The sequence below is a fragment of the Perognathus longimembris genome, chromosome 4, assembly GCF_023159225.1.
Source record: "Perognathus longimembris pacificus isolate PPM17 chromosome 4, ASM2315922v1, whole genome shotgun sequence".
Taxonomy (NCBI): Eukaryota; Metazoa; Chordata; class Mammalia; order Rodentia; family Heteromyidae; genus Perognathus; species Perognathus longimembris.
This window is the reverse complement of record NC_063164.1, coordinates 93,739,732-93,761,692: the sequence shown is the minus strand read 5'-3', so window position 1 is coordinate 93,761,692 and position 21,961 is coordinate 93,739,732. Positions and strand designations below refer to the sequence as shown.

Here is a 21,961-nt window from a genome sequence, read left to right as displayed (position 1 = left end):
CTCCACCCTGCCCCTCACCCCAATACAAAGGCACCTGGACCATTGTCCTGCAAAACTCCCAAAGCCCTGCAGGCCTCAGCACCACACCAGCAGCTCTGTCCAGGGAGGTGCAGGGAGGTGCAAACCGCTCAGTCTCAGGCCCTTTTCTCTCGACCCACCCCTCCGCTTCTCCGCTACCCAAGTTCCTCTCGTTCCCACTCGACTCTTCTATTTCCAGCCCAGGTGTCTCTCCCCCACCTCCTGGCTTCTCCCCGACTTCATCATCCTATTTCAGAGGAAAAGGACGGGAAGGGGCCGGTGGTAGGAGCCTGTGGGCCACAGCGGAGATTGACCAAAAAAAAAATAAATTAATATTTCCATATATATTTACATCTAAGAGCCACTTCTATGAAAATACAGAAGAACGAAGAGGCTAGGTTAACCGAGCCTTGAGTTCTCGAATTCAAACTGACAATAAATTCTCATTTTGTGTTGCAGCGTTTAAAACAACAACTTCCCATACCGGGAGTCGAACCCGGGCCGCCTGGGTGAAAACCAGGAATCCTAACCGCTAGACCATATGGGAACTGCTTGGAAGCGGCCGCTAGTGACTTGTTGGTGTATTTGTACACGTACGTCACTTACGTCAGCAAAACTCCTACGCAGCAAAAGCCCGCCCTGCTCTGGTAAGACTGTCCTGACTGGCTGTGCCTGCGCGGTGCCTAACAGTCGGCCCTATACTAGGAGCTCAAGTTCTTCCGCAGTCTGGAATCTCCTCCTCCCGGCAGAAGTCAGAACAGGGAGGGTTCTGCTGAATGTATTTTGTTTTCACCAACCCTCCTAACAGAGAAAGCGTGGCACTACGCCTGTGCCCTGCATGGACTGCCAGTCTCTCTTCCCCCAGGAAGTTTATGTCAAAGCATAGGCTTCAAGATTTCTTTTGTTGATAACAAGATTTTAAGAAACTTAATCTGATGGTACAAAGTAGTCAGGGGTATGCCATTTTCCTCTGGTACAGAGGCTTCTTTTCCTTTAGGCTACTACTACAGCTAAAAAGACCATTCCTCCTCCTCCAAAAAAAAAAAAAAAAAGGGCTCATCTTCCCCTGTCTACCCAGCACAATGACAAATCTTTCCTAAAAGTTAAAGGTCTAAAGAATTAAAATGTGTGCTGCCAGCATATTAAAACCAGTGAAACAATGCAGGTTACAAAATCAAGAATTTATACTATGCAAAAGATGACAGATGAGGATGGAGTAAGGTAGATTTTTCTACATGGTTAGTGCCCACATAGTATAGAAAGGGTGGGTGGGGAACTTAAACCATACTTCAACAGAAACTACAGAGGCTCACAGGGGAAACACTGGAGAATTCCTTTGTTATTGCATTAATCCCAAACCTTAAAATCATGGAACAGCTGATAACCTCAACTATTCTTTTCAGATTGATTTTTTTTTTTGCCAGTCCTGGGCCTTGAACTCAGGGCCTGAGCACTGTCCCTGGCATTTTTTTTGCTCAAGGCTAGCACTCTGCCACTTGAGCTACAGTGCCACTTCTGGCCGTTTTCTATATATGTGGTGCTTGGGAATCGAACCCAGGGCTTCATGTATACGAGCGAGGCAAGCACTCTACCACTAGGCCATATTCCCAGCCCTCAGATTGATTTTTAAAACACAAAAGCTTATGGTTGTCACTATGTCTTTCATTTTATTAACTATTCAATTATCCTGTGCATCTTGATGTAATGTTTTATTTTAAGAACAGTGAAAAAATGAAATTAACAAATATTCCTCTCATAAACAAAAGATTAAAATATTCAACCAGACAGAGCTCCTAGAAATTGCTTTTAAAAAAAGAAAAAAGCAAAGAACACAATAGAAAAGTGAGGCAAAGTCAGGATTCCCAGAACAGGATGTATAACTGGTCCTTTCACAAATGGAGACAAAGTATTGAACTCCTGGTTAGATAAAGGCAGGACTGGAAACCTGGAAAGTTTCTTCCAATGCTATGAATTCCTTGGAAAATACAGGTCAGATTCTTTACTTCCTGCCAAGCACTGCCCATCTGCTCAGAATTTTTGTTTTGGATTTAAGACAGTCTTGGTTGCCCAGGCTCATCTCCAACTAGAGTGCTGAAGGGTTCCCCCATAACCTTCTTTTCCCTCTTAAGTCCTTCTGCCTCAGCCTCAACATAGCTGGGACTACAGGCATGCACTGTCATACTCAACTAGGTGTTCTTCTTGTTATTGACTTAAACCATACTGGCTTAATCTATCAACTATGCATGACCTTTTCTTCCATCCATGGATGATCTGTACCAGTTGTCTTGCTCTGCCATTGTTTCAACAATGTTTCGTCATCTAGGAACAAGATCACACTTGACATGAATTTTTCAATTGTTCCCTAACATGAATCACCATGTACCTGTTAGCTACTGTCAGAGGTGGGGTGGGGGGTGCGTCTCCTCTTGAGAACATGGGCATAGAAGAGGTTTCACAAAACTGGCTTTCAGTTTTCTCCAGTTTGCCTCTTCAAAATTTACACCTCACATAGCCAGAAACATGCAGAACAAGGTCTTTTAAGGAGGAAACATCAGGCAGAGAAGAGGCACAGGAAAGGATAGGAAGCCTGATATATGGAGCCACATCCAAGAACAGCTGTGCCCTGCTCTGGACAGTCAGGCAGCCCCAGGCTCAAGCCGCTTGATTTCCTCCTGGAGCTCCCTGAGCTGGCTTCGACCCCAGTTGATTCGAGTCTGGAGGCTGGCTATTTCTGCAGCCAGCTGCAGGCCTGGGCAGAAAGAAAGAATGTCACCACAGGAGAGAGAAATAACACATCTTTGCCATCTATTCCTCTATATCACAGACTAGCAGGCAGTTTTCAATCTTCAGCCTCCTACTAATAGTTCCTTTTAGGAAACATTTTTTCCTCTGGGATTCTGTCCTGTGGGTACTATTCCTCTCCCATACCGCTCCTCCACACTCTCAGACCCTCTGCTTTAACCATCCTATTTCAGCTTTAACCTTTCATCTGTTTTAAATTGGGATTTAAATACCATCACTGTCTGCAGTGGACTCCCAAATGTCTCTCTATCCCAGGTCTCTCCCAACTCCAGAATCGTGTACCCAGACACCCAGACACTGTACCTGACACCCACCCACCTCCCTTCTTCCCCTCAGTTGCTGTCCTGCAAACCTGCCCAAAGAACCTGCAGTTCTATTTCCCCAGGGCCTGGGTAGAGCCCATGAGCTCTTCTAGACTCATTTTCTTCCCTTATTCTTACAAGTGAACAACTAGCAAGTGCTGGGACTTCTGCTCTTAAGATATGCACAAGTTCTTACCTCCACTGCCTCTACTGGCATCTCACACCTGGCTTCTCGCCACACCTGATTCCAAATTTCCCAACTGAGCAGTCCAATCCTTTGCTTAAGAGTTACTTTGCGGTTATCAGAGTCCTCACTGGGCCCACATCACCCAGATCTAGCAATCCTTCCCTGTGCCTCAGTATTTATTCCCACTGCACTGACTTCACTATACTGGCCTCCTCCCTTCTTTTCCTCCAATGAACCGGATACATCTCCCCTCAGGGATTTTTGTACTGGCTAATCCCTCTGCCTACAACACTGTTCCCCACATCATCCATAAAGTTCTTCATACAGGCCCTTGGAGACTTTCCTTGACTGCTCTTCATTCAGCGGTTTCCCCCACCCACACCTATCCTACTCCATCCTGTTACTATTTTGTTTTGTTTTTCATGGTTTACATTGCTTAGTACTGTATGAAAAACCTAGTTATTTTCACATTGCCTTCTTCCCCCTCACAAAATAAACATTCCATGGAGGATATTGGTCCTTCTGTTCCATACTGTATCCCTCAGCTAGCGGGAACCTAAAATGCTGCCAGGAAATGTTAGAAAAGGCAGCAGGTGTGCAACAAACGTTTGCAATGAAGAAAATCTGCAAACCTCTAAGGTGAATTAGTTGTCAAGTGTTCCTTGTGGACAGAGAGCTGGAATTCAGTGCAGGCACACAGGACCAACTGGCAGGGTTCACTCACCATCTCGGAAGCTTGCTTGGGCCTGCCTAAGACTGTGTGGAACCAGGATTCCAAACCAGTTTAGGGGATCCTGTGGAATTGCAGAGGACTCTGGTTCTGGGGTCTTGGCAGGGCCTTTGCGTCTACGTAGAGCTGTGGGGAGAAAGTTACAGGAGCCTTACTACTCCATCTTCACTATCTTGGTAGCAATGTTGAGCTTATTCTGAGCTCTTGATGCTGAAAAAAAACACTGAAAGGTAGACAATCCCCCCTCCCTCCGCCCCAAACCTTGTTGTGTTCACGGAAATAGCACCACCTTTTCATTTGTTATTTGGATGACACTCTTCCTCATGATTACCATAACACTGATCTTGCCAATACTGTCTGAGCATACTGAAAAGAACTGACACAGGTGCTCCAACTATCCATTCTTTGTCTTAGGAAAGACTAACTGGCAGAACAAGTTTATTCCTTCAAATGGCTGGACAAGAGATGTACATTTGTCTTCAGCGGAAATTGGAAAACCATCCCACTGTAAAGCAATCCACCTTCTCTAGAGCAAACCCAATCTATCAAGATATTTTTATCTTCAGCTTAACGGTTTTCTATCGCAACGGCCTGAATAAAACCATTTCAGTCGTGGTGTGTGTTTTCTTTGGGCTCTGGGAGGGGCCCCGACAGGAGAACGTACTGGGAACTCACCTACTTCGCGGGGTCCCACCTCCTCTGGGGTCTGAGTGTCCGCTCTGACCACTCGGAACGTCTGGAGTCCGTCTTGGGCCTCGCTAAAGCACGGGGAAGAAAGGCGGTCCTGTCACTGCCCGGGCCAGGTCGCTGCCGGCCGGCCCGCCCTGGCAGCGGAGCCCGCTCACCTGGCACGCACGCAGACCTGGGGCTCCATGCGGGAGGCGAACTGCAGAGGCCCCACCGACTTGGCGCCCATGGCGTAGCGGGCTTTGGCGAGCGAGAGCCAGCCCTGCGGAAGGGGAAAATTTCAGGATGAGATTCAGCTTGCGTCCGGGCGTCCGCCCGCCCTCACCCGGTGCCCACCTCCTCCACCCGGGCGTTCAGCGCCGTCCGTTTCGCTTCCAGCTCCTCCAGGTCTCCGAGCAGCTGCAAAAACACCGAGTCTAGCTCCGCCCGCAGACCCGAGGCGGCCATCTGGCAGCCGCTCTGGCTTCTCCTGCTGGCGAGATCTCCGTCTCGAACCCACCTCGTTTCAGCTGCCCAATCACCGCCCAGATCACCGGCATGAAGACCAATGGGAACCCGATACCCGCCTCCAAGAGGCGTTTCCAAAGGAGGCCCCGCCTCCAAGAGGCGCTCTCAGGGTTGGCCAGACGTCAACCGTTTCTAGGGAGTCGGGTGAGCACCAACCGCCAGGCTGCGCGGGTCGGCACGGAGACGTCGCCTAGAGAGGACCGGTCGGACTGGCTGCGTGCAGGGGATCCAGGTAACCCCTAGTCGTTCTGAGAGGCAGCCGGTCTTGCCGCGGTAGCGTTGGAGGAAGGCGCAGCTGTGTGGCAGGCATTTTGATTGGGGAACAGCGGCTTTACGTTTACTTTCTGAGGGGCAAGAGGTAACGACGGAGCCGTACTTACGGCTGTTCTGGCAGCTCATCTTAATTGGACTTCCCAAACTCGGATAGTCTGTAGTGAAGCCGCGGCAGACATCCTTATTAATGGCGAGCGTCGTTTTCTATTCGTTTCAGCCGGCACACGCGGCCACGACCCACCACACGACCACGCCTACGTCCGTTTGCCATCTTAACGTCGGGCCAGCAGGGCCGCCGTAGACGCCAGTGAAGCCTTCAGCGGCCCTCTTGATTAAGGGCGGAAGTGAGCGCTCGGCGGCGCACACTTCGCCCACAGGTCGCCTCGGACCACGTGGAAGCTGGCAGCGCTTTGGAAGGAGAGATGGTAGGGAGGGCTCGTGCTTCTGATCTCGGGTTGGGGTGCCCCGTGCGGGGCTGGAGTCGGGGCCCGGGGGCTCTGGGGCGGGCAGCTATCGGCCTGTTTTGCAGCTGCGCCGCGAGGCCCGCCTGCGTCGGGAGTACCTGTACCGGAAGGCGCGCGAGGAGGCGCAGCGAACCGCCCAGGAAAAAAAGGAGAAAGTGCGGCGCGCGCTCGAAGGTACGGCCGGGAAGCGCGAAAGTCGTCGTAGGCGGCGAAATAACGCGGCGGGACGTGCGGTGAGCCGGTCGTCCGCATTCCTAGCTATTCAGGAGGCCGAGAACGGAGGATTGTGGTTCAAAGCCGGCCCAGGCAGATCCGTCCTTGATTTGATGTCTAACCAAAAAGCAGGAATTGGGAGTTGTGGTTCAAGTGATAGAGAGGTCCAAACCTCAAGGCAGCTGGGCACTGGTGTCTCACGCCTGTAATCCTACCTACTCAGGAGACTCAGATACGAGAATCACAATTCAAAGCCAGCCCAGAAGGAAAGTCGGTGAGACCACCAGTTAACCAGAAAAAAACCCGGAAGTGGAGCTGTGGCTCAGAACGTCAGGGATAGTGCTAAGGCCCACGACCAGCATGCGTAAATAAACGAAATTCATTGAATCAGAATGTGTTTGTATAGTCAACCATCTTTTCAGTAATTCTTTGCCTATTAGGACTTCCTGCTAGGTTTTGAATGCTCCTTCTATATGATGGTATTATTGCTCCAGTCTCCAAGTATTATAGTCTGCTTGCAAAATTTGTTTACTCTGTGCATAATTCTTCACTGTCCTAGGTACCCCACTTTGTGTATGATCACTGTAATGATTCACTTGCATTTTTAAACTTAAATTCTTTGTATCGCTTATTTTGTTTTGAGAAAGGCGTCCTAATTTTGTTGTTTTTTTCTCCAACCTTCCATTGGCAATGTTGAGAAAAATCCTGTGTTACACAACATGATTGGAAGTGCTATATTGCCTCTTCTGAATGTGTAACTTTGTCTCTTAGCTGATTGCATATTTACCCAGTACCTTTGGTAAAATTCACTTTGAGGTTACCAACTGTACATTCTATAAGTACATATATTATATGTAACCGTCTTTGAGTTAAAAGGTTTGCTAAGCACCTGTGACTCATCCTTCTATCTTGAGAATGGAAAAACGACCAATACCTTGAAATTCAGGAATGCTTTCTCCAACTTACATTAGCCTCCTCTATGTTTAGTATGTATGTGTGTGTGTATCCTGTCCCCCCCCACCTTATGTGGTACTGAGGAATCGAACCCAACGTTTTAATGAGTTGTTTGCCATTTTTCGTGCTTACATTACACCCCTTTGCATCTCTAAATCATAATGGTTTGAATTTCAGTTCTAAAGGCTGTAGTAGATAGCATGTATTCTTTTTGCAATTTGTTTTTCTGTGGGGAGGGGGATGTGCTTCATTGGTGGTGTCTTAAAAATCATTTGAATCAAGTATCCTCAGTACATGAACTCTATGCAGTGTATCAGTCTCTACTAAGGGGGCATTTATGTTTTTTCTTCAGTAGTGGGACCAACTATGGACTCATGGAAACCATGGCTTTGGTAGTTAGGAAGAGTACTGATTGCTCTAGAACATGCATAGAGAGCATGGCAGACTAATGAGACTGCTTAGGTTGAGGTCTTTACTCCAGAATAGGCATACCACAGCCCAGCCCTTCTTATTACCCACTTTTGTTGTTTTGTTTTTTTTGCCAGTCCTGGGCCTTGAACTCAGGGCCTGAGCACTGTCCCTGGCTTCTTTTTTGCTCAAGGCTAGCACTCAGCCACTTGAGCCACAGCACCACTTCTGGCCGTTTTCTATATATGTGGTGCTGGGGAATCGAACCCAGGGCTTCATGTATACGAGGCAAGCACTCTACCACTAGGCCACATTCCCAACCCCTTATTACCCACTTTTAGTCTACAGAGGAAACCTCTGACTCACAGCCAGCTGAGGCTGTGCACCTCATATTATTTGGTGCATCTTGAGCAGCAACTTTCCCATTTAAGAGCCTCAGGTAACTGTTCTGTTTTCCTACTTACAGAGCAGTCAGGTTTTTGTTTTTAAGTAGTTGCTTTTAAGTGGGTGTAAGTAGTTTTAAGAGTCTTAATTCAACAAGTCAGGTAAGTTTAAATGCATCTCTTTTTTTCTTTTTCTTTTTTTTTGCCAGTCCTGGGGCTTGAAGAGCTCAGGGCCTGAGCACTGTCCCTGGCTTCTTTTTGCTCAAGGCAAGCACTCTACCATTTGAGCCACAGCACCACTTCTGGCTTTTTCTGTGTGGTGCTGAGGAATTGAACCAAGGGCTTCATGCATACTAGGCAAGCATTCTACCTCTAAGCCACATTCCCAGTCCCTAAATGCATCTTTATCAATTCCATTATTCTCGAAATTTCATCTTTCCTAAATCCATCTATACCCTCAAGCTACATAGCTCAACTTAATTACATAATGTACATTGGATATAATGATTTCCTCCACTGGCCTTTCCTCTAATATGTCTGTGTCCCCCTGTGCGCATATACTCCACACACAAAGCTGTTTCAGCTCCCTGGTGTTGATTTTGTTGAACTATTTGTTGTTTAGAGGAGTTATAACATTGGAATCCTCCTTGGAGTATACTATCCTTAAATCAATTTCTTTGTGTACGTGTATAGCCTTCATAACATATATGAAATACACTTATAATTTAGATCGAACTTCTACATGTGAGAGAAAACCCATGCCTTTTTCTCTGAGCCCGACTTCACATTTTTTTCTAGGTCTATACATTTTCTTGCATATGACTTAATTCTTTCTGATAAATGAGTAAAACTGATTTTTTGGGGGGGAGGGCATCCTGGGGCTTGAACTCTGGGCCTGGGCACTGTCCTTGAGCCACAGCACCACTTCCAAGAGTCGCACGGACTTTCCTGCATGGGCTAGCTTTGAACCATAATCTTCAGATTTCAGCCTTCTGAGTAGCTAGGATTTCAGGCCTGAGCCACTGGCGCTTGGCTTCCACATTTTCTTAATCCATTTATCCATTGTAGGCTATCTGGGCTATTTCTGTAACTTGGCTATTGTGAATAGTGCAGCCATGAGCATGGACGTGCATGTTCCTTTATTGTATCCTGACTTGTAGTATTCTAGATAGATGATAGAGTAGTACGTTCAGTTTTTAAAAAAATCTCCAAACCACCTTATTTGTTGTTATGCCTCTTTATGGTGGCCAATCTGCCTGAGGTGAGATGGAATCTCAGTGTTGTTTTGGTTTGCATTTCCTTTATGGCCAGAGGTGTTGGACATTTCTTTCTGTGTTTATTAGCCATTCTGTGTGTGTGTGCATGTGCCAGAAATGGAGCTTAAATTCAGGGACTGGGTGTGGTCCCTGAGGTTTTCTGCTGCAGAATCACATTGTCCTGCCCTAACTGGCTTCAAACCATGATCCTTATATCTCATCTCCTAAGGTAGCTAGGATTACAGGCATAAGCTACTGGCACTTGGTTTTGTGGGCCATTTTTACTTCTGAAAATTATTTAGATAAACAGAGAAATCTATTGGTTTTTGTTTTGTTTTTGTTTTGTCCTAGGGTTTGAACTTAGGGCCTGGTTGCTGTCCCTGAGCCTTTTTGTGCTCAAGGCTAGCACTCTACCACTTGAGCCACAAGACCTCTGCTGACTTTCCTGAGTAGTTTATTGAAAATCAGAGTCTCATGGGGACTTTGCCTGGGCTGGCTTTGAACCATGATCCTCAGATCTCAGCCTCCTGAGTAGCTAGGATTACAGGCGTGAGCCACCAGCACCCAGCTCAGGCTATGTTTCTTTAAAAGAAAAGAAAGGAAAAACTTTTTTGGGGGCCAGTCCTGGGCCTTGGACTCAGGGCCTGAGCACTGTCCCTGGCTTCTTTTTGCTCAAGACTAGCACTCTGCCACTTGAGCTACAGCGCCACTTCTGGCCATTTCCTGTGTATGTGGTGCTGGGGAATTGAACCCAGAGCCTCATGTATACGAGGCAGGCACTCTTGCCACTAGGCCATATCCCCAGCCCCAGAAAGGAAAAACTTTGTGCTGCTATATCTCAAACCCAAAGCTTCACAGATGCTAGGCAAGCAGTAAAAGTTTCTGTCTAGGGGCTGGGGATATAGCCTAGTGGCAAGAGTGCCTGCCTCGGATACACGAGGCCCTAGGTTCGATTCCCCAGCACCACATATACAGAAAACGGCCAGAAGCGGCGCTGTGGCTCAAGTGGCAGAGTGCTAGCCTTGAGCGGGAAGAAGCCAGGGACAGTGCCCAGGCCCTGAGTCCAAGGCCCAGGACTGGCCAAAAAAAAAAAAAAAAAAAAAGTTTCTGTCTAGCCATAAAGGTAAGACATACTTGTGACTTAAAAACAATTTTTAGAAAACGAAGTCTATAACGATGGGTAGTCGAGTAAGGTGGTACACACTTCGAATTTTAACACTTAGAGGCTGAAGCAGGAGTATCTCCAAAAAAAAACCAACCCCCAAACCAAACTGGTATGTCACTACTCTTTAACTCTCAATAATCCTCTTATCAGAAAGGATGTATCTTTCCATTGAATTTGTTAAGCCACAGAATGTTATATAAATTAAAAACTCTTTGCTTTATATCTCACTTACCTCCTCTGTCTTTTTGCCTACAGAAAATCGGCTGATTCCCACTGAGTTACGCCGAGAGGCCCTGGCCCTACAAAGGTCCTTGGAATTTGATGATGCTGGTGGTGAAGGTAACTATACCATGTAGCCATCCCTAACATTGAGGTGGCTTCTCTGCTCATTCATCTTCATGTCTTTCTCAGGGTGCCAGGCTCTGTTCCACTTGAGGAAAGTGTCCACAGCAGCTCCTCCAACTGTCCCCACATGCCCTAATGTCTGTGTAGATGGCAGCATAGGAGCTTGTACTGAGTGTCCCCAGAATTACACAACATAGTGGCATTTCCTTATTCTCCTTTTCTTCTTTTATTATCTTTATCAGTGGAATGTCTACCAGGGCAGGGCAGAGTCTTAACTTCTGATCCTAGTGGATTAAGCTTAAAAATAGAAAATGCTATTCCTTAGTTGTACCTATGATTCGTGTTCAGTGGGCTAGTGGTTACCCCTTGGCCACCATGGATGTAGTACATTTGTCAGACATATTCTGTTGTCCTCAAGTTAGCATTTTCACCCCAAGATAATGGTGTGTTCTTGCCTCTCATGTTCTTGACAGGTGTGACCAGCCATGTTGATGATGAGTATCGGTGGGCCGGAGTTGAAGATCCCAAAATCATGATCACTACTTCTCGAGACCCCAGTTCTCGCCTGAAAATGTTTGCAAAGGTACCAGTGGGCATGGAGTGGGGGTAGCTGCCTAAGACCAGTGACTAAAATCCTGATGGGACACTATGGTCCATGTGTAGGAATTGAAGCTGGTGTTTCCTGGTGCCCAACGTATGAACCGAGGCCGACATGAAGTGGGGGCACTGGTCCGAGCCTGCAAAGCCAATGGGGTCACTGACCTCTTGGTTGTCCATGAGCATCGAGGCACACCTGGTGAGTCTGGTGGAAGGGAAAAGGGACTGGAGATGGTCAGAGGTAGATGGGTTCTCTGACAGACCTTCCTGGCTCCCACAGTGGGACTTATTGTCAGCCACCTGCCCTTTGGCCCTACTGCTTATTTCACACTGTGCAATGTGGTCATGCGACATGATATCCCCGATCTGGGCACCATGTCAGAAGCTAAGCCTCACCTCATCACACACGGTTTTACCTCCCGGTTAGGAAAGCGGGTAAGTCTTGGGAGGGGGTGTGGGGGGGGTGGGGGGGCGGGGAAGGTCAAGGGAAGGGAAAGAACACTGGAGGGCAGGCCTTGCATCTGCTACTCTCATACCAGGTCTCTGACATCCTCCGGTACCTGTTTCCTGTACCTAAAGATGATAGCCATCGAGTTATAACTTTTGCAAACCAGGATGACTACATCTCATTCCGGTAGGTCTGGATTTGGCCTGGTATGTCATCATGACATTTGTGTCTCTTGTATTTCTGTGGCTAACTCAGCTGCTCCCAGCCCACAACCCTGCCTCTTCCCAGGCACCATATCTACAAGAAGAAGGACCACCGAAATGTGGAGCTGACTGAAGTTGGGCCTCGCTTTGAGCTAAAGCGTGAGTTTGGAGTTTGATCCTACCTCTGTGGAAGTTATAGGAAGGGGGGCTGCTGTGTGGATGATGATGCCCTGTTCCCTCTTCCTAGTATACATGATCCGCCTGGGCACACTGGAGCAAGAGGCCATGGCAGACGTGGAATGGCGCTGGCACCCATATACCAACACAGCACGCAAGAGGGTCTTCCTGAGCACTGAGTGAGCCCATTGGCCAATCAAGATTTGGACTTGAAAATTGAGAGTTTCAGGGCATTGTCACAGGCCCACTGGACCCAAGTTGGAGATCAGAGGAATGTGAATTAGTCCTGTCACCTGCCTGTCTCTGACCAGTCAGAAGGGTCCGTCAGGCCAAACCATGGAATCTCCTTGGCTGGGGAGCCTGATGTCTATAGGTCATGCTCAGGCCTATCAATTCTGAACCTAGCATAATAAACACGTTTAATCCCAGCACTCTGAAAGCTGAGGCAGTAGAATCAAATGATGAGTTCCAGACCAGTCCGGGTTACAAGTGAGATTTATCTCAAAATAAAACAGAAAAATCATTATGCCCATTGGAAGATTGCGTGTGGATTTGTCCTTGGGATCCCTGCATTATTGTAAGCATTCATTGGGGTGGATACGGATAATATAGTAGTGGCTGTGTCACCATCTCCATGCCAACTTCATGTGAGTTAGCTTACATGGAGGAGCTCATGTTAATGTACAACAGCATTCTTCCCCTGTCTGAGACAAGCAAGTACACCTCTTCTTTGACTAGAAAGAACTGACAGCATTGTGCCATCCACCATGCTTTTTTCTAGCCCTCCCATCTTTGTAGGTTATCCACATTAGATGGGGAGAGCTAATGCAACTGAAGAAGGCAGGCTCTCTTCCCCAGCTGCTCCCAGCTTATTCCCTGTGTCCATACCCCCAGTAAATGTCTTGGTTTTATGTGAGTAGCTGTGAAGATGAAGAATGCACTCAAGTTTTCTGAGGGCAGCAGTCATAAGAAATCCACCACACAGGGCTGGGGATATGGCCTAGTGGCAAGAGCGCTTGCCTCGTATACATGAAGCCCTCGGTTCGATTCCCCAGCACCACATATACAGAAAATGGCCAGAAGTGGCACTGTGGCTCAAGTGGCAGAGTGCTAGCCTTGAGCAAAAAGAAGCCAAGGACAGTGCTCAGGCCCTGAGTCCAAGGCCCAGGACTGGCAAAAAAAAAAAAAAACCAAAAAACAAGAAATCCACCACACAGATATGAAGGAAGACCTGTGAGATGATAGAAGCAGAACAGGTCTGCATATTATCCTAAAACTGAATGATGGTGTACGGTAGCAGAGATCATCTGGAGGCTTGTGCAAAGATCCTGAGGCCCATTGAGAGAGGACTTGAAAAGGGGGCAGGGGCCCAACTTAGACCCACAAGTGAAACCAATTCTTGCTATAGGGCCTCTGCTACCTTGCCACAGCTTTGTTTTATCCATGAAGAATTATACCATTAAAACATTTTAATGAGTGAATTTGGAAATTACAAAACAGAATCATGTAATGTCCTGTGTTACTTCTGTGGTTGCTATAACATATTACTATAGATCATGTGTTTAAAAGTTTTATCTGCTCACACATAAAATCCTAGCTACTGGAGGCTGAGATTTAAGGATCATGGTTTGAAGCCAGCCCAGACAGGAAAGTCCCCCCCCCCCCCAAAATGATTTCAAATTAACTAGCAAAAATGCCAAACTGTAGCCCTGGCTTAAGTGATAGAGGGCCAGCCATGGAGGCCCTGAGCTCAAGTCTCAGAATAAGCAAAAAGATATAGTTTATTCTCAGTTTCTAGAGGCCATAGTCCAAGATAAATGTGTTTCCGGTGCCTTTCCAAGGCTGGGAAGTTGGGCATAGGAACTCATTACTTGCTCTCCAGCTTCCTGTGGTTGTGTTACTGCATCACTTGCATCTCAGTCTGTTTTTTTATACATCTATTATTTTTCATATAAAGGTGCTTATAACTGGGATCATGATCTAGACTGATCTCTTCATTTCATTATAAGTTATAGTTTCAAAGACCTATTCACAGGCTCCAGCATTAGGATGTGACACAACATTTGGAGGTGTCTACTGCATGACCTTTAACTTTTGGGATTTCATTCTGCCCATACCACTTTAAGCCAGCTGAGCCCTGGCTCAGCTGACATCCCTTACTTCTCCCTACCCATTCCAGTTTCCCTAAGGCATGTGTATAGTCAGTGGTGATTTTGTTTTGCTTTTAAGAGGCAGAGTCTCGCTATGCTGCCCAGGCTGGTACTGAGCCGGATTTAAGTGATCTTCCTGTTTCAGCCTTTTGAGTAGCTGATGAGACTACAGGTATGTATTACCAGACCTGTCTAGTGCTTTGTTTTTCATAGAAAGGTTTTGTTTAAAGAGCAGGGCTAAAGCATGGAGGAACCAACTCACAGCAAAGACAAGAAGCAAGATGGGAATAGATGACCTTGTGCACAAATGTCTACAGCTAATTCTCATTAGGTTTTTTCTCAATATTGGGGTAGGGAGATCCAAGGAAGGAGCATACGAACCACCTAAGTAAACCCTATTATAAATTAAATTGCTGAAGTTTTAAAGAAAGAGCCTGGTAATCTTGGATGAAATTGTGGCTTTACCATTGGGGTATAGAAAATACCTTAATTCTCAACAAGCTGAAGTATTTTGAGTAGGAAATACAAACCTGGTAGTTGCTTGCAAATGCTTTAACAGAGAAAGGAAAATGTAGCTGAAGCAAAATGTAAGTGATAGATTTAGATAGTAAGTTCCGGTGTTACAAGTTATTTATAAAAATTGATTAAGGGGCTGAGAGTGTGGCCTAGTAGAATGATTGCCTAGCATGCATGAAGCTCCAGGTTCAATTTCTGGGTACCACATGCACAGAAAAAGCTGGAAGTGGTGCTGTGGCTTGAGTGGTAGAGCACTAGCCTCGAGCAAAAAAAAAAAAAAAAAGTTCAAGGACAGTGTCGAGGCCCTGAGTTCAAGCCCTAGCACTAGCCAAAAAAAAAAAAAAAATTAAGTGTAATTTTAAGTGCTTTTCCTTGTTATGAAAATAGCTTTTTTTTTTTTTTTTTGCCAGTCCTGGGCCTTGGACTCAGGGCCTGAGCACTGTCCCTGGCTTCCTTTTTGCTCAAGGCTACCACTCTGCCACTTGAGCCGCAGCGCCACTTCTGGCCATTTTCTGTATATGTGGCGCTGGGGAATCGAACCGAGGGCCTCATGTATACGAGGCAAGCTCTCTCACCACTAGGCCATATCCCTAGCCCTGAAAATAGCTTTTGTATTTTTGCTTTAAATCAAAAATTTTCCTGTAGGAAGTTCTGTACGGAGATAATGCTGGTGAATTAGTGGTGGATGGAAACCAACCTATAGCTATAGTTTGGGTCAAGTGGTGATAAGCCTATTCCATGTCTAGGGAAATTTTAGGAACAAGAATGTATAATTTTTTACCCCTGAAAAAGGTAGAAATTTAAACTGTGAAGTATAGCCAGAGAGGCATGTTTCACAGAGCTGGCTGCTGTGAATGCCTGTCTTGCCCTAGAGACATTGCTAGTAGAGTTTCTGGTTCAGGGGATGCTCAGATTTGAGACATTTTTTTGGTGCCTGCCCTGGGACTTAAACTCAGGCCTGGATACTGTCCCTAAATTGCTTTTGCCCAAGACTTGAGCCACACCTCCACTTCCAGCTTTTTTGAGTAGTTTATTGGAGGTAACCTGAATCTCACAGATTTTCCTGCCCAGGATAGCTTTGAACTGCAATCCTCAGATCTCAGCCTCCTGAGTAGCTAGGATCACAGGTGAGCCACTGGTGCCTGGCAGGTTCAAGACATTTTTTTTTTTTTTTTTGTAGGTGTAATCCACATGGGCTAAGGCTCTGTCAGACCTGTATTAATTTTGTAGTTGTGACACTTAACTGCTTGAGGGCTAGCTAAATAGAGAAAGATGATAGATTTTAGTAAGTTAATTTTATATCAGATGCTAAATTTTCCTCTCAGTTCTAAGTCCTATCTTTCAGGTCCTGTTAAAATTTTTAGGGAGGTTTAAGACTTAATATCTGATAGCTTGTAGCTTGAGACTTTTGTATCACATTGGGCCTGACTATAAAGGTGGTGGAACAGATGGTGAGTTGAGGTTCAGAGATGGAGAACTTTAGAGGAGAATCTCGGTTCACCACAAATTCTGCTGCACATTTAATCACCTGATTGATGAATTTAGTGGGCATAAGATTGAGCCTGTAGGGCTCCCTCCACCAGGTGCTTTGTGTGGCATGTTTATACCAGCAAAAGAAAGGAAATGATAAGCAGTGCTCTTTTTTTTTTTTTTTTTTTTTTTTTTTTTTTTTGGCCAGTCCTGGGCCTTGGACTCAGGGCCTGAGCACTGTCCCTGGCTTCTTCCCGCTCAAGGCTAGCACTCTGCCACTTGAGCCACAGCGCCGCTTCTGGCCGTTTTCTGTATATGTGGTGCTGGGGAATCGAACCCAGGGCCTCATGTATACGAGGCAGGCTCTCTTGCCACTAGGCCATATCCCCAGCCCAAGCAGTGCTCTTAAGTGCACAAATAAATGTCCCAGAATGAAACAATATGCAGCTCATGATTTAATGTTTGGGGCTTCTGTGTGTATACATTTGACAAGTTTGGAATAAACACATTCCTAATAAGTCATGCCATAAACCTATTCATCCCCTCCAACTATTCTCATCTATTATAACTTTGTTATATGAATACATAACAATCTATCCTAGCATATTTTAAGTATGCAATACAGACTCAACTGTAAGCATTATACTTTACAATACATCTCCAAAACTTGCTTGACTTTTGTTTAAAAAAATAATAAAAATATTGGGCTGGGAATATGGCCTAGTGGTAGAATACTTGCTTTGCATACATGAAGTCCTGGGTTCGATTCCTCAGCACCACATATGTAGAAAAAGCCAGAAGTGGCACTGTGGCTCAAGTGGTAGAGTGCTAGCCTTGAGCAAATGGAAGCCAGGGACAGTGCTCAGGCCCTGAGTTCAAGGCCCAGAACCGGAAGGGAAAAAAAAAGTATTATTGCCAAGTCAGGTAATGAGTACATTTCTTTTTGGACAATGTCCCAGTTTTGTATAACAGACATAATGGATCATTGGACCAGCAACTCCAGTTTTCCCTTCCCCAAGTCCTAACAAGCACTATTTATTCTGCTTCTGTGATTTTGACTATTTAGATTGTTCATATGAGTTACCTTATATACTATTTGACTTTCTGTATTTGTCATATTTCGCTTAATGTCCTCAAGGTTCAACAATGTTTTTCGAAGTGTCTGAACCAGGCATCCAGGGCTCAAGCCTGTAATCCTAGCTACTCAGGCAGCTGAGATCATAATTTAAAGCCAGCAGACGCAAGAAAGTCCAGGAGACTTAGCTCCAGTTAACCAGAAACAGGCTGGAAGTGGGGTTGTGGTTCAGTGATAGAGTGCCAGTGGCCTTGAGTGAAAAAGCTCAGGGATAGCAAGCTCCAAGACTAGCACCAGAAAAAAGCATGTGATATGTGTTCTTTCATCACTGGATGAAGTGATGGCCATGGTGACTAGGCTACAGCCATCTCCAAGAGACATTTTAAATGAAAGCCAGATCATATAGGAGTTCTGTTTTAAGAACCTACATGTTGTTTTCCATAAAGGCCCTATCAATTTCTACCAACAATGCACAAGCATTTGTTTTTCTCCATACCATTGCCAACATAACTTAAAAAGTAATCATCCTAATACTTATCCTAACATGCAGAGTGCTATCTTACTGTTCTTTTGATCTTTATATCTCTGATGATTGATGCTGTTGGTCATTTTTTCATAAACCTGTTATCTACTATGTGTTTTCTTTGGAGAAATAAATATACATAAATTCAAATCAGGTATTTACTTCTGTGAGCTGTTTGAATTCCATACATAATATATTTTGAAACGGGTTTGAACTCAGCCTTGCATTTGCTAGCCAAATTCTGTACTAATTGAAATTCCTATGTATTTTAAATAGTGCTGGTTTGAATGCTTATATCCATCCCTCATTCATGTGTTACAATCTAATTCCCAAACTTGTGGTTTAGACCAATGAACACCTGGCTCATGTCTGTAATCTTAGCTATTCAGGAGGCTCAGATCTGAAAGATCTGCTGGCATCTTGGTTTTAGGCTACCCAGCCTACATATGAGCAGTAATTTTTTTTTCTTTTCATAAACAAAATGGTATAGCAACACAACCCAGATTAAGATAACCCTTTATCAGGCATAATGTGGTTTGCACAGATGTTCTCAGGAAGGCCTTAGACTTCTGTGAACTTCATTGTCTTCAGAAGAAGATGGATATACAGGTGCACTGGGGCTTCAGGAAAGGTTTAATGTTATTGTAAGTAAACATTTCATTTACTCACTGATCACAGGGAGCTCTTATTTCTGTGCCTCATTTTCTTTGGAATGTGGAATGCACTTGTATTTTTCCTTCTAATACCAATTTTAAAATTTTAAAGTAACATTTCCCTGTTAAAAAATACAGACGTATACAAGGTAAAAAATAAGCCATCTCCCCACACCTTCTACTTCCAACAATCCAGTCTATTCCCAGAGGCCAACCCCTACTTTCCCCTTGGTATATTCCAGGACCCCAGTGGCTGCCTAAAGCCCTAGGTAGTGCCAAAGTTGGATTTGTAAATTAGGCACAATAAGATCAACAACAGTTAAGAGAATATGTGAATATTGCTTTACTCTCTTCATTTCACATTGTACTATACATTTGTTTATAGCAGTTACACCATTTTTTAATCTAAGAGGGCCATAGTTTTGCACACCATTCTGGATTTGCCATCTTTCTTGTTGATAACTAGCCTTGGTTTACTAGGCCTATTGGGTGTGTGAGGATTTGCCTACATCATGACTGAGAGACCAAGTGGTTTCTTGTTCATATGACCACAAACATTGCTTCAGGAACATCATCAAACATACTTCTGTGTATATTTATGGAAGTATATCTGATAAATGAATACCTATGGGTGGAATTGTACCTTTAAGATAATAAGAGTTGTGTCTGTTTCTAGGACCATTATCAGTAGTTGTGAGTGCCTGCTCACTTGTGGGCATCATCAAACTTAACCTTTGCCAACCTCTAGGGACCGTGTATTTCCTTTGACAGATCTATGTTTAGTTGTAATAGGCTGTGCTCTTTTCAGATATTTATTGGCCATTTTGTGTATTGTGCAAATGTCTTTAACTGCTCACTTTCTCTATAGAAAGTTACTTCTTTGCATTGCAGATTGATTGCTTTAAATTGCCAAGGAAAATTCCAAACATAAAAGAGCATAGATAAGCCATTCTCAATGACTGCTTATCTTTTTGCCTTTGAACCCCACCTGCTCCCTGTATCTATCCACCCCACTACTTCATAAATTTTTCTATATTTATCTCTCAAATATAACTGCAGAGTAAAAATAGTACCATTATCACACTTCAGATTATCAAGTTATTTCTTTAAGTCATAAAATATCTAGGGTTCCACTTAGCATGGTATACTTGAAGTAGGTTTGAAATTAAGCCCAGTCATTGCAAATGGTTAGCAAGTTTTTCTTTCAATAGCAACTTTTGAAATTTACTCAATTGTGGTATATGGTTCACAGCCATTGTGCATCCTGCTACCCCCCTGTAATCCTAGCTATGGGGAGGGAGTCTGAGGTAGGAAGATCTTGCATTTGAAGGTAGCCTTTGCAAAATTACAAGACCCTATCTTAAAAAGAAGTTATGATTCATTTTTTTAAGTCATCAAGGGTGTGCAATAATTCACCACAATCTTATTGTAGACTATTTTTGTCCCTTCCAACTATGACCCTAGTCTAATTTTGGGCTGTTCAGACTTGCACACATTTCTATTTTGAATATTTTATAAGTGGAATCATGCAAGGCTATTTTTGTTGTTTTGGTACTAGGGATTGAATTCAAGACCTCTGTGCTAGGCCAGAATTTAGGCCCTCTTGCTAGGCCATTTGAGCCACCTTCCCTCCCCCAGTCTTAGTTTGCTTTAGCTGTTCCATAGTCTCTTAAGCCTAGGGCTGGCCACAGACCATGAGTCTACCTATGCCTTCCTCATAGCTGTGGTTATACATGCAGCCACTACAGATACCTTATTGTTGAGATAGAATCCACATTTTTGTCTAGGCTGGCCTCAAACTGATTTTCTTATCTGTGCCTCTTAAGTAGCTATGACTCTAAGCATGTGTGCCACTATGTCTGGCCACAAGGCTTTATTGCCCAAATATATTCCATGTTGTACATAACATACACATATACATATATATAACATGTGTTATATATATCATGTTTTATCTAATAGTTGAAACGGGGAGGGGGTTCTTGACAAAATCAGTTATAAAACTGGTCTGTCTTTTTTTTTTTGCCAGTCCTGGGGCTTGAACTCAGGCCTGAGCACTGTCCCTGGCTTCTCTTTGCTCAAGGCTAGCACTCTACTGAGCCACAGTGCCACTTCTGGCTTTTTCTATATATGCGGTGCTGAGAAATCAAACCCAGGGCTTCATGTGTACGAGGCAAACAAAGTATGTAATATATTTTCACTAGCTGTCCTTTTCAGTTTTCCTCTATGTCATTATAATTTTTCATAAGATTTGTCTAGAAGTTCCTAGGGTGATGGTGTCACATGCCTGTCAGTGTTTGTGAGAAAGACACTTTCCTTATTTCATTGATTGGCTAGGATGTTGGAACACCTGAGTGACAGCAGTGAAGGTGACTCATTAGGAATCTCCAGTGGACATTTATACTCACCCAAGTATGGAGGTACACTATTTCTCTGTGGTGTTAATAAATGAGTTGTAGATAGCCCAGGCAGATTTGGGCCTCCCTTTGGTTATCCATGATACCCAAGACTCTGCATTTGGTGACCACAAAGTGCTAAGAGGTTCCCAGGACTCTAGCTAGCCGCAGTTAAACATAATGTGGCTGGCTAGAGGAGTGTGCTGAGGCTGAGCTGAAATCAAATACCATAGGACCTACAGGCTAAGGAAACAGATGCCTGACCAGCTCTGCTAGTCATAGATTCCCCAGGCAGAGACAGTATGGGAGCACTTGTCCATCTAAGTGTATGTCGTCCTAGGGAAATGTCATGCTGGTGACCAAGCTCCACCCTGAAAAGAGCCTGTCGAGGAAAGTAGGTATGTACATTTTGTGTGTGACTGCCAGTCCTGGGGCTTGAACTTGGAGCTTGGGTGCTGTCTCTGAGCTCAAAGCTAGTTTTCTACCATTTGAGACACAGCTCCAGTTCCAGCTTTTTTGCTGGTTAATTGGAGATAAAGAGTCTCAAGGCATTCCTACCTGGGATGGCTTTGAGCCATGGTCTTCAGATCTAAGCCTCCTAAGTATAAGTCACCAGTTCCCAGCAGTTGGTACATTTTAAGGGATACTTTTTAAGAAAGTTTTTTAAGATGAGGAAGGGAGTGTATTTCCCTCTTCCTGAAGCATAGTTGTAGAGCAGGCCTGAAGGGCAGAAACCCAGATCCCATGGAGTTGGAACTTTGGGAGGGTGGCTTTCTCCTTGGGCTGTGTTCCTGCTATCCTGAGCTACTGTTTAATTTCCCAGGTAGGGTCTCGGATGGATTCTTGGTTCAGAACACTAAAATTTAAAGTTGAAGAAATGCTTTCAGACACTGCTAATCATAAGTTTCTGCGTGCAACCAGAGAGGGGGCAAATGTCAGACCTGTTAATCCAACTGTATAGCTTGTTCAGTCTGAAGGTTTTTGACAGTGAAGTTAGCTACACTCATTGCAAGGAAACCACTTCTACCAGGGAACAAAATGACTAGCAGCCACAGCAAG

The 21,961-nt window shown here is 44.8% G+C and overlaps 2 protein-coding genes, 1 long non-coding RNA gene and 1 other non-coding gene across 7 annotated transcripts; 2 read left to right on the top strand and 2 right to left on the bottom strand.

Annotated features, from left to right (window-relative positions):
* Nucleotides 1–493: 493 nt before the first annotated feature.
* Trnae-uuc lies at nucleotides 494–565 on the bottom strand. Its single transcript has one exon. It is a non-coding gene; the product is annotated as a tRNA-Glu (tRNA).
* Nucleotides 566–2,065: 1,500 nt separating this feature from the next.
* Ccdc115 (coiled-coil domain containing 115) lies at nucleotides 2,066–5,296 on the bottom strand. Its single transcript, XM_048345697.1, has 5 exons — nucleotides 5,063–5,296; nucleotides 4,885–4,988; nucleotides 4,715–4,797; nucleotides 4,034–4,165; nucleotides 2,066–2,767 (listed from the first exon to the last, which is right to left on the bottom strand). The coding sequence occupies exons 1-5, from the start codon at nucleotides 5,171–5,173 to the stop codon at nucleotides 2,655–2,657; spliced, it is 543 nt and encodes a 180-aa protein (XP_048201654.1). The 5' UTR covers nucleotides 5,174–5,296; the 3' UTR covers nucleotides 2,066–2,654.
* Nucleotides 5,297–5,399: 103 nt separating this feature from the next.
* Nucleotides 5,400–12,611, top strand: Imp4 (IMP U3 small nucleolar ribonucleoprotein 4). 4 transcript variants are annotated; one of them, XM_048345694.1, is made up of 11 exons: nucleotides 5,423–5,465; nucleotides 5,724–5,764; nucleotides 5,797–5,931; nucleotides 6,036–6,144; nucleotides 10,605–10,688; nucleotides 11,168–11,277; nucleotides 11,358–11,490; nucleotides 11,572–11,726; nucleotides 11,831–11,925; nucleotides 12,028–12,101; nucleotides 12,190–12,608. In XM_048345694.1, the coding sequence occupies exons 3-11, from the start codon at nucleotides 5,929–5,931 to the stop codon at nucleotides 12,300–12,302; spliced, it is 876 nt and encodes a 291-aa protein (XP_048201651.1). In that variant the 5' UTR covers nucleotides 5,423–5,465; nucleotides 5,724–5,764; nucleotides 5,797–5,928; the 3' UTR covers nucleotides 12,303–12,608. The 4 variants fall into 4 exon arrangements, with proteins under 4 accessions (XP_048201649.1, XP_048201651.1, XP_048201652.1 ...); XM_048345695.1 differs by having other exon boundaries at nucleotides 5,431–5,591; XM_048345692.1 differs by having other exon boundaries at nucleotides 5,400–5,465; nucleotides 5,724–5,931.
* Nucleotides 12,612–15,838: 3,227 nt separating this feature from the next.
* LOC125350810 lies at nucleotides 15,839–16,790 on the top strand. The gene is made up of 2 exons (XR_007210819.1): nucleotides 15,839–16,418; nucleotides 16,653–16,790. It is a non-coding gene; the product is annotated as an uncharacterized LOC125350810 (long non-coding RNA).
* Nucleotides 16,791–21,961: the final 5,171 nt, after the last annotated feature.

What these genes read in the sequence shown, in the direction of transcription:
- Ccdc115 (XM_048345697.1), bottom strand. Translation starts at nt 5,173, where the DNA reads ATGGCCGCCTCGGGTCTGCGGGCGGAGCTAGACTCGGTGTTTTTGCAG. An exon ending in TGAACGCCCGGGTGGAGGAG is followed by an intron (nt 4,989 to 5,062) that starts GTGGGCACCGGG and finishes CCCCTTCCGCAG; the next exon opens with GGCTGGCTCTCGCTCGCCAA. An exon ending in CAGGTCTGCGTGCGTGCCAG is followed by an intron (nt 4,798 to 4,884) that starts GTGAGCGGGCTC and finishes CCCGTGCTTTAG; the next exon opens with CGAGGCCCAAGACGGACTCC.
- Imp4 (XM_048345696.1), top strand. An exon ending in GCCTGAAAATGTTTGCAAAG is followed by an intron (nt 11,278 to 11,357) that starts GTACCAGTGGGC and finishes GTCCATGTGTAG; the next exon opens with GAATTGAAGCTGGTGTTTCC. An exon ending in GCCTCGCTTTGAGCTAAAGC is followed by an intron (nt 12,102 to 12,189) that starts GTGAGTTTGGAG and finishes CCCTCTTCCTAG; the next exon opens with TATACATGATCCGCCTGGGC.